The sequence below is a fragment of the Cherax quadricarinatus genome, chromosome 3 (genome assembly GCF_038502225.1).
Source record: "Cherax quadricarinatus isolate ZL_2023a chromosome 3, ASM3850222v1, whole genome shotgun sequence".
Taxonomy (NCBI): domain Eukaryota; kingdom Metazoa; phylum Arthropoda; class Malacostraca; order Decapoda; family Parastacidae; genus Cherax; species Cherax quadricarinatus.
In genome coordinates, this window is record NC_091294.1 from 62,524,645 (window position 1) to 62,536,141 (window position 11,497).

General features: G+C 46.2%; 1 protein-coding gene across 1 annotated transcript in view; it reads right to left on the bottom strand.

Annotated features, from left to right (window-relative positions):
• Positions 1-9,556, bottom strand: part of LOC128705845 (uncharacterized) — a 234,015-nt gene extending 224,459 nt beyond the window's left edge. Inside the window, exon 1 of the mRNA XM_053800964.2 lies at positions 9,336-9,556. Within this exon, the coding sequence (XP_053656939.2) occupies positions 9,336-9,411 (76 nt within the window). The 5' untranslated portion in view covers positions 9,412-9,556. The remainder of the gene's footprint in view (positions 1-9,335) is intronic.
• Positions 9,557-11,497: the final 1,941 nt, after the last annotated feature.

Here is an 11,497-nt window from a genome sequence, read left to right on the forward strand (position 1 = left end):
AAGCATGTAGTGCCACAGTGTGTCAAGCATGTAGTGCCACAGTGTGTCAAGCATGTAGTGCCACAGTGTGTCAAGCATGTAGTGCCACAGTGTGTCAAGCATGTAGTGCCACAGTGTGTCAAACTTGTAGTGCCACAGTGTGTCAACTTTAATGCCGCAGTGTGTCAAGCATATAGTGTCACAGTGTGTCTAGCATGTAGTGCCACAGTGTGTCAAGCATGTAGTGCCACAGTGTGTCAAGCTTGTAGTGCCACAGTGTCAAGCATGTAGTGCCACAGTGTGTCAAGCATGTAGTGCCACAGTGTGTCAAGCATGTAGTGCCACAGTGTGTCAGTGTAGTCAAGTGCCACAGTGTGTCAAGCATGTAGTGCCACAGTGTGTCAAGCATGTAGTGCCACAGTGTGTCAAGCATGTAGTGCCACAGTGTGTCAAGCATGTAGTGCCACAGTGTGTCAAGCATGTAGTGCCACAGTGTGTCAAGCATGTAGTGCCACAGTGTGTCAAGCATGTAGTGCCACAGTGTGTCAAGCATGTAGTGCCACAGTGTGTCAAGCATGTAGTGCCACAGTGTGTCATGTAGTGCAAGCATGTAGTGCCACAGTGTGTCAAGCATGTAGTGCCACAGTGTGTCAAGCATGTAGTGCCACAGTGTGTCAAGCATGTAGTGCAACAGTGTGTCAAGCATGTAGTGCCACAGTGTGTCAAGCATGTAGTGCCACAGTGTGCCAAGCAGGTAGTGTCACAGTGTGTCAAGCATGTAGTGCAACAGTGTGTCAAGCATGTAGTGCCACAGTGTGCCAAGCATGTAGTGCCACAGTGTGTCAAGCATGTAGTGCCACAGTGTGTCAAGTGCCACAGTGTGTTGTGCCACAGTGTGTCCACAGTGTGTCAAGCATGAAGTGCCACAGTGTGTCAAGTGCAGTGTGTCAAGCATGTGCCACAGTGTGTCAAGCATGTAGTGCCACAGTGTGTCAAGCATGTAGTGCCACAGTGTGTCAAGCATGTAGTGCCACAGTGTGTCAAGCATGTAGTGCCACAGTGTGTCCAGCATGTAGTGCCACAGTGTGTCAAGCATGTAGTGCCACAGTGTGTCAAGCATGAAGTGCCACCACAGTGTGCCACAGTGTGTCAAGCATGTAGTGCCACAGTGTGTCAAGCATGTAGTGCCACAGTGTGTCAAGCATGTAGTGCCACAGTGTGTCAAGCATGTAGTGCCACAGTGTGTCAAGCATGTAGTGCCACAGTGTGTCAAGCATGTAGTGCCACAGTGTGTCAAGCATGTAGTGCCACAGTGTGTCAAGCATGTAGTGCCACAGTGTGTCAAGCATGTAGTGCCACAGTGTGTCAAGCATGTAGTGCCACAATGTGTCAAGCATGTGGTGCCACAGTGTGTCATGTATGCAGTGCCAAAGTGTGTCAAGTTTGTAGTGCCACAGTGTGTGCCAAGTGTGTCAAGCTTGTAGTGCCACAGTGTGTCAAGCAAGTAGTGCCACAGTGTGTCAAGCATGTAGTGCCACAGTGTGTCAAGCATGTAGTGCCACAGTGTGTCAAGCATGTAGTGCCACAGTGTGTCAAGCATGTAGTGCCACAGTGTGTCAAGCATGTAGTGCCACAGTGTGTCAAGCATGTAGTGCCACAGTGTGTCAAGCATGTAGTGCCACAGTGTGTCAAGCATGTAGTGCCACAGTGTGTCAAGCATGTAGTGCCACAGTGTGTCAAGCATGTAGTGCCACAGTGTGTCAAGCATGTAGTGCCACAGTGTGTCAAGCATGTAGTGCCACAGTGTGTCAAGCATGTAGTGCCACAGTGTGTCAAGTATGTGTAGTGTGTGCATGTAGTGCCACAGTGTGTCAAAGTGTGTCAAGCATATACATGTAGTGCCACAGTGTGTCAAGCATGTAGTGCCACAGTGTGTCAAGCATGTAGTGCCACACAGTGTGTGTCAAGCTTGTAGTGCCACAGTGTGTCAAGCATGTAGTGCCACAGTGTGTCAAGCATGTAGTGCCACAGTGTGTCAAGCATGTAGTGCCACAGTGTGTCAAGCATGTAGTGCCACAGTGTGTCAACATGTAGTGTCAAGCATGTAGTGCCACAGTGCCACAGTGTGTCAAGCATGTAGTGCCACAGCCACAGTGTGTGTAGTGCCACAGTGTGTCAACATGTAGTGCCACAGTGTGTCAAGCAAGCATGTAGAGCCACAGTGTGTCAAGCATGTAGTGCCACAGTGTGTCAAGCCACAGTGTGTCAAGCATGTGTAGTGTCAAGCATGTAGTGCCACAGTGTGTCAAGCATGTAGTGCCACAGTGTGTCAAGCTTGTAGTGACACAGTGTGTCAGTGTGTCAGTGTGTCAAGCATGTAGTGCCACAGTGTGTCAAGCATGTAGTGCCACAGTGTGTCAAGCATGTAGTGCCACAGTGTGTCAAGCATGTAGTGCCACAGTGTGTCAAGCTTGTAGTGCCACAGTGTGTCAAGCATGTAGTGCCACAGTGTGTCAAGCATGTAGTGCCACAGTGTGTCAAGCATGTAGTGTGTCAAGCATGTAGTGCCACAGTGTGTCAAGCATGTAGTGCCACAGTGTGTCAAGCATGTAGTGCCACAGTGTGTCAAGCATGTAGTGCCACAGTGTGTCAAGCATGTAGTGCCACAGTGTGTCAAGCATGTAGTGCCACAGTGTGTCAAGCATGTAGTGCCACAGTGTGTCAAGCATGTAGTGCCACAGTGTGTCAAGCATGTAGTGCCACAGTGTGTCAAGCACGTAGTGCCACAGTGCGACAAGCATGTAGTGCCACAGTGTGTCAAGCATGTAGTGCCACAGTGTGTCAAGCATGTAGTGCCACAGTGTGTCAAGCATGTAGTGCCACAGTGTGTCAAGCATGTAGTGCCACAGTGTGTCAAGCATGTAGTGCCACAGTGTGTCAAGCATGTAGTGCCACAGTGTGTCAAGCATGTAGTGCCACAGTGTGTCAAGCATGTAGTGCCACAGTGTGCCAAGTATATATTGCCACACGGTGCAGTGTGTCAAGCTTGTAGTGCCACAGTGTGTCAAGCATGTAGTGCCACAGTGTGTCAAGCATGTGTGCCACAGTGTGTCAAGCCACAGTGTGTCAAGCATGTAGTGCCACACAGCATGTAGTGCCACAGTGTGTCAAGCTTGTAGTGCCACAGTGTAGTGCCAAGTGTGTCAATGTAGTGCCACACAGTGCCACAGTGTGTGCATGTGCCACAGTGTGTCATGTAGTGCCACAGTGTGTCAAGCATGTAGTGCCACAGTGTGTCAAGCCACAGTGTGTCAAGCATGTAGTGCCACAGTGTGTCAAGCTTGTAGTGCCACAGTGTGTCAAGCATGTAGTGCCACAGTGTGTCAAGCATGTAGTGCCACAGTGTGTCAAGCATGTAGTGCCACAGTGTGTCAAGCATGTAGTGCCACAGTGTGTCAAGCATGTAGTGCCACAGTGTGTCAAGCATGTAGTGCCACAGTGTGTCAAGTGCCACAGTGTGTCAATGTAGTGCCACAGTGTGTCAAGCATGTAGTGTGTCAAGCAAGTCAAGCTTGTAGTGCCACAGTGTGTCAAGCATGTAGTGCCACAGTGTGTCAAGCATGTAGTGCCACAGTGTGTCAAGCATGTAGTGCCAGGGTGTGTCAAGCCACAGTGTGTCAAGCATGTAGTGCCACAGTGTGTCAAGCATGTAGTGCCACAGTGTGTCAAGCATGTAGTGCCACAGTGTGTCAAGCATGTAGTGCCACAGTGTGTCAAGCATGTAGTGCCACAGTGTGTCAAGCATGTAGTGCCACAGTGTGTCAAGCATGTAGTGCCACAGTGTGTCAAGCATGTAGTGCCACAGTGTGTCAAGCTTGTAGTGCCACAGTGTGTCAAGCATGTAGTGCCACAGTGTGTCAAGCAAGTAGTGCCACAGTGTGTCAAGCATGTAGTGCCACAGTGTGTCAAGCATGTAGTGCCACAGTGTGTCAAGCATGTAGTGCCACAGTGTGTCAAGCATGTAGTGCCACAGTGTGTCAAGCATGTAGTGCCACAGTGTGTCAAGCTTGTAGTGCCACAGTGTGTCAAGCATGTAGTGCCACAGTGTGTCAAGCATGTAGTGCCACAGTGTGTCCAGCATGTAGTGCCACAGTGTGTCAAGCATGTATAGTGCCACAGTGTGTCAAGCATGTAGTGCCACGGTGTGTTAAGCATGAAGTGCCACAGTGTGTCCAGCATTTAGTGCCACAATGTGTCAAGCTTGTAGTGCCACAGTGTGTCAAACATGTAGTGCCACAGTGTGTCAAGCATGCAGTACCACAGTGTGTCATGCTTGTAGTGCCACAGTGTGTCAAGCATGTAGTGTCACAGTGTGTCAAGCATGTAGTGCCACAGTGTGTCAAGCTTGTAGTGTCACAGTGTGTCAAGCATGTAGTGCCACAGTGTGTCAAGCATGTAGTGCCACAGTGTGTAGTGCCACAGTGTGTCAAGCATGTAGTGCCACAGTGTGTCAAGCATGTAGTGCCACAGTGTGTCAAGCATGTAGTGCCACAGTGTGTCAAGCATGTAGTGCCACAGTGTGTCAAGCATGTAGTGCCACAGTGTGTCAAGCATGTAGTGCCACAGTGTGTCAAGCATATAGTGCCACAGTGTGTCAAGCATGTAGTGCCACAGTGTGTCAAGCATGTAGTGCCACACAGCATGTAGTGCCACAGTGTGTCAAACATGTAGTCACAGTGTCATAGTGTGTCAAACATGTAGTGCCACAGTGTGTCAAGCATGTGTAGTGCCACATGTGTGTCAAGCATGTAGTGCACACAGTGTGTCACAGTGTGCATGTAGTGCCACAGTGTGTCAAGCATGTAGTGCCACAGTGTGTCAAGCATGTAGTGCCACAGTGTGTCAAGCATTCCGGTGCACAAAGCAGCTAGGAGCACAATGACTTAAGCATCTAACATCACATTGCAGTAAGTGTGTAGGATCACGGTACAGGAAGTGTGTTGTACAGAGTGCATCAAGAGAGTTGGATCAGAGAGCTTCAAGAGGATTAGATCAGAGAGCTTCAAGTGTGTTGTCAAGCATGTAGTGCCACAGTGTCTATATCATACCATAATTTAATTGTAGTGTGCAGTATCATGGTTCACCAAGTGTCTAGTATCATGGTTCACCAAGTGTGTAGTATCATGGTTCACCAAGTGTGTAGTATCATGGTTCACCAAGTGTGTAGTATCATGGTTCACCAAGTGTGTAGTATCATGGTTCACCAAGTGTGTAGTGTCATGGTTCACCAAGTGTGTAGTATCATGGTTCACCAAGTGTGTAGTATCATGGTTCACCAAGTGTGTAGTATCATGGTTCACCAAGTGTGTAGTATCATGGTTCACCAAGTGTGTAGTATCATGGTTCACCAAGTGTGTAGTATCATGGTTCACCAAGTGTGGAGTATCATGGTTCACCAAGTGTGTAGTGTCATGGTTCACCAAGTGTGTAGTATCATGGTTCACCAAGTGTGTAGTATCATGGTTCACCAAGTGTGTAGTATCATGGTTCACCAAGTGTGTAGTATCATGGTTCACCAAGTGTGTAGTATCATGGTTCACCAAGTGTGGAGTATCATGGTTCACCAAGTGTGTAGTATCATGGTTCACCAAGTGTGTAGTATCATGGTTCACCAAGTGTGTAGTATCATGGTTCACCAAGTGTGGAGTATCATGGTTCACCAAGTGTGTAGTATCATGGTTCACCAAGTGTGTAGTATCATGGTTCACCAAGTGTGTAGTATCATGGTTCACCAAGTGTGTAGTATCATGGTTCACCAAGTGTGTAGTATCATGGTTCACCAAGTGTCTAGTATCATGGTTCACCAAGTGTGTAGTATCATGGTTCACCAAGTGTGTAGTATCATGGTTCACCAAGTGTGTAGTATCATGGTTCACCAAGTGTGTAGTATCATGGTTCACCAAGTGTCTAGTATCATGGTTCACCAAGTGTGTAGTATCATGGTTCACCAAGTGTGTAGTATCATGGTTCACCAAGTGTGTAGTATCATGGTTCACCAAGTGTCTAGTATCATGGTTCACCAAGTGTGTAGTATCATGGTTCACCAAGTGTGTAGTATCATGGTTCACCAAGTGTGGAGTATCATGGTTCACCAAGTGTGGAGTATCATGGTTCACCAAGTGTGTAGTATCATGGTTCACCAAGTGTGTAGTGTCATGGTTCACCAAGTGTGTAGTATCATGGTTCACCAAGTGTCTAGTATCATGGTTCACCAAGTGTGTAGTATCATGGTTCACCAAGTGTCTAGTATCATGGTTCACCAAGTGTGTAGTATCATGGTTCACCAAGTGTGTAGTATCATGGTTCACCAAGTGTGGAGTATCATGGTTCACCAAGTGTGGAGTATCATGGTTCACCAAGTGTGTAGTATCATGGTTCACCAAGTGTGTAGTGTCATGGTTCACCAAGTGTGTAGTATCATGGTTCACCAAGTGTCTAGTATCATGGTTCACCAAGTGTGTAGTATCATGGTTCACCAAGTGTCTAGTATCATGGTTCACCAAGTGTGTAGCATCATGGTTCACCAAGTGTGTAGTATCATGGTTCACCAAGTGTGTAGTATCATGGTTCACCAAGTGTGTAGTATCATGGTTCACCAAGTGTGTAGTATCATGGTTCACCAAGTGTGTAGTATCATGGTTCACCAAGTGTCTAGTATCATGGTTCACCAAGTGTGTAGTATCATGGTTCACCAAGTGTGTAGTATCATGGTTCACCAAGTGTGTAGTATCATGGTTCACCAAGTGTCTAGTATCATGGTTCACCAAGTGTGTAGTATCATGGTTCACCAAGTGTCTAGTATCATGGTTCACCAAGTGTCTAGTATCATGGTTCACCAAGTGTGTAGTATCATGGTTCACCAAGTGTGTAGTATCATGGTTCACCAAGTGTGTAGTATCATGGTTCACCAAGTGTGTAGTATCATGGTTCACCAAGTGTGTAGTATCATGGTTCACCAAGTGTGTAGTGTCATGGTTCACCAAGTGTGTAGTGTCATGGTTCACCAAGTGTCTAGTATCATGGTTCACCAAGTGTCTAGTATCATGGTTCACCAAGTGTGTAGTGTCATGGTTCACCAAGTGTGTAGTGTCACAGTGCACCAACAGAATAGGATCACTGTACACCAAGTCTGTAATATATAAACAGACACCAAGTGCGTAAAATTATACCGAACCAAATTTGTAGGATCAAAACGCACTGAAGTCAGGTCGAAACGCATTGTACTGTATTACACGACACCATTTTTGTGTTGAATTACACGACACCATTTTTGCAAGAGCACAGTGCAGCAAGAGTGTAGGATCTTAGTGCACTTTGTTTGAGGGATTATATTGCACCGTGAGTGCTGGGTCACTTTGCACCAAGGCGCACCATGTGTGTGCAGTAAGATCATTAGGAGTGTAGGATCACAGTGCATCAAGTGTATAGGATAGGATCACAGTGAATCAGTGTGTACGATCAGAGTGCGTCAAGTGATTACGATCACAAAGTATGTAAGATCACAGAGCACAAAAATAACGTGTAGGATGTCAGTGTAATATTTGCATGATCAAAGTGGACCAAGTATGAATTATCACAGTGAAACAAGTGTGTACAAATTGAAGAATCAAAGAAAATCAAGTTTGTATGTTCTCAGTAAATCACTTAATTAAATAAGATCACAGTGAGCCAAGAATTAGGATATCAGGACACCAGTATTTAAGATTACAGTTTGCTAACAGTGAGGAACACAGTGAACCAGGAGTGAATGTTCACTAAGGATGCGAAATAATATTGCACCATTTGTGTAATATCACTATGAACCAAGTCTGTAAGATCACAGTGCACTACGAGTGTTCAATCACAGTACACCAAGAATGATGAATGGAAGTGTACAGAGACTTCGTAATCAGTGAGTGTCAAGAGTATATTCGCTTACACTGTTAAATGTGTTGAAGGATCACACTGAATGAACAGTGTGAGATCACAGTGCTCCGTATGTACAGAATTACGGTGCACCAAGTTTATAGAGGTCACATTGCACTAACCGTGTAGGATGTCACTGCATCAACTGAATTAGCTCATAAGCTGAATTACAATACAAAAAGTATTTACGATTGTAGTGTATGAAGTGTGTAGAGTTATAGCGCACCAAGTATGTATGAAAACAGTGCAATAAGAGTTTAGGATCACAGAACACCATGAATGAGGGACCACGGACTGACAACTGTGTAGGATCTCAGTGCAAGTAGAGTGTAGGAAGATGAAGTAAATAGAATTATCTAAAGTACATAATCGCATGGAACATTGTATGTAAGATTTGTGCACCAAATGTACGGCTTCATAGTGAACCAGCTATGCAGGATCACTATGTATTATATTTGTTTATTCACAACGTAAAATGCGTGTAATGTTACAGAGCACAAAGTTTGTAGAATGTAGCTGCAAATTGTGTGTTACACCACAATGCACAAAATTCGTAGGAACGCAATGCAAAATGTGTAAAGTGTTAGAACACTGTGGCGTGAGTGGAGTATACTACACTTTATTTAGCTTTCATCACACACCCATTGGCATGGTAGGCATGCCAATGGGTGTGTGATGAACTAGGGCAAGTTAATAGTGATAGCCACGTCCCCCTGGCAAGATGATAACATCACACCTGTCTGCATGGCTGGAAGGCCATGCAGACAGGTGAATACACTGGTTGAATACACTTCTCTTGCTTTGAGTAGCTCTCTGCTTTGTCTTATCATTATACTGTTAACGTAACAACTTGCCCGTGTAACTATTCTACATACTGGAAAATCCTAGAAGGAATGGTCCCGAATCTGCACACAGAAATCACTCCCTACGAAAGTAAAAGACTGGGCAGGCGATGCAAAATACTTCCAATTAAAAGTAGGGGCGCCATTGGTGCACTAAGAGAAAACACCAGAATTTTCCTGGGCCCAAGATTATTCAACAGCCTCCCACCAAGCATAAGGGGAATTACCAATAGGCCCCTGGCAGCCTTCAAGAGGGAGCTGGACAGACACCTAAAGTCGGTGCCGTATCAGCCGGGATGTGGTTCATACGTTGGACTACGTGCGGCCAGCAGTAACAGCCTGGTTGATCAGGCCCTGATTCACCGGGAGGCCTGGTCGTGGACGGGGCCGCGGGGGCGTTGATCCCCGGAATAACCTCCAGGTAACCAGGTATCCAGGTAAAGAAATATAAAGAAAACAGGCTCTTCATCAATTTCAAGTATTCTTGAGGATACCTTGTTTAACAAGGTAGTCATAAAGACTGCTAGTTTATGGAGAACATGATCTTACCCTCGGGAATGTCGAAGGCAACAAGTGTGGTAGCCATCACCAGCAGCAGCAGCAGCAGCAACAGGTGCCCCTCCATCGTGCCTGTGTATTACAATGAGACTAAGAAAACAACATCCTGCCCCCAACCACCGAGTACACACACACCGGAACTGAGAAAAAAAAAGATTTAAAATAATATTCACTCCCACACTCACTCACACACATACAAACACACTCACAAGCACTAATTTACTCTATCACACTCACACACTTATCGGACATATCTTCTGAGGCGCAAATAAACCCAATAACTGCTGCAGCATATGGGCGACTACCAAACCTAAGAATAGCATCTCATTTAGGAGTCGTTCAAGACTCTGTACACCGTGTACGTCCGGACTAAATTAGAGCATGCAGCACCAGTTTGGAGCCAACACCTTGGCAAGCACGTCAGAAAATTAAAGAAAGTACAAAGATTTGCAAAGAGATTATTCCCGGAGCTAAGGAGCATGTTCTACAAGGAGAGGTTAAGGGAAATTGTAGTTCCGACATTGGAGGACAGGAGGGCAGGGGCGACATGATAACATTTAAAATACTGAGAGGAATCGACAAGGTGGACATAGATAAAATGTTCCAGAGATGGGACACAGTGACAATGGGTCACAATTGGAAGTTGAAGACTCAGATGAGTTACCTGGAGTTTACCTGGAGAGAGTTCCGGGGGTCAACGCCCCCGCGGCCCGGTCTGTGACCAGGCCTCCTGGTGGATCAGAGCCTGATCAACCAGGCTGTTGCTGCTGGCTGCACGCAAACCAACGTACGAGCCACAGCCCGGCTGGTCAGGAACCGACTTTAGGTGCTTGTCCAGTGCCAGCTTGAAGACTGCCAGGGGTCTGTTGGTAATCCCCCTTATGTGTGCTGGGAGGCAGTTGAACAGTCTCGGGCCCCTGACACTTATTGTATGGTCTCTTAACGTGCTAGTGACACCCCTGCTTTTCATTGGAGGGATGTTGCATCGTCTGCCAAGTCTTTTGCTTTCGTAGTGAGTGATTTTCGTGTGCAAGTTCGGTACTAGTCCCTCTAGGATTTTCCAGGTGTATATAATCATGTATCTCTCCCGCCTGCGTTCCAGGGAATACAGTTTTAGGAACCTCAAGCGCTCCCAGTAATTGAGGTGTTTTATCTCCGTTATGCGCGCCGTGAAGGTTCTCTGTACATTTTCTAGGTCAGCAATTTCACCTGCCTTGAAAGGTGCTGTTAGTGTGCAGCAATATTCCAGCCTAGATAGAACAAGTGACCTGAAGAGTGTCATCATGGGCTTGGCCTCCCTAGTTTTGAAGGTTCTCATTATCCATCCTGTCATTTTTCTAGCAGATGCGATTGATACAATGTTATGGTCCTTGAAGGTGAGATCTTCCGACATGATCACTCCCAGGTCTTTGACGTTGGTGTTTCGCTCTATTTTGTGGCCAGAATTTGTTTTGTACTCTGATGAAGATTTAATTTCCTCGTGTTTACCATATCTGAGTAATTGAAATTTCTCATCGTTGACCTTCATATTGTTTTCTGCAGCCCACTGAAAGATTCGGTTGATGTCTGCCTGGAGCCTTGCAATGTCTGCAATGGAAGACACTGTCATGCAGATTCGGGTGTCATCTGCAAAGGAAGACACGGTGCTGTGGCTGACATCCTTGTCTATGTCGGGTATGAGGATGAGGAACAAGATGGGAGCGAGTACTGTGCCTTGTGGAACAGAGCTTTTCACCGTAGCTGCCTCGGACTTTACTCTGTTGACGACTACTCTCTGTGTTCTGTTAGTGAGGAAATTATAGATCCATCGACCGACTTTTCCTGTTATTCCTTTAGCACGCATTTTGTGCGCTATTACTCCATGGTCACACTTGTCGAAGGCTTTTGCAAAGTCTGTATATATTACATCTGCATTCTTTTTATCTTCTAGTGCATTTAGGACCTTGTCGTAGTGATCCAATAGTTGAGACAGACAGGAGCGACCTGTTCTAAACCCATGTTGCCCTGGGTTGTGTAACTGATGGGTTTCTAGATGGGTGGTGATCTTGCTTCTTAGGACCCTTTCAAAGATTTTTATGATGTGGGATGTTAGTGCTATCGGTCTGTAGTTCTTTGCTGTTGCTTTACTGCCCCCTTTGTGGAGTGGGGCTATG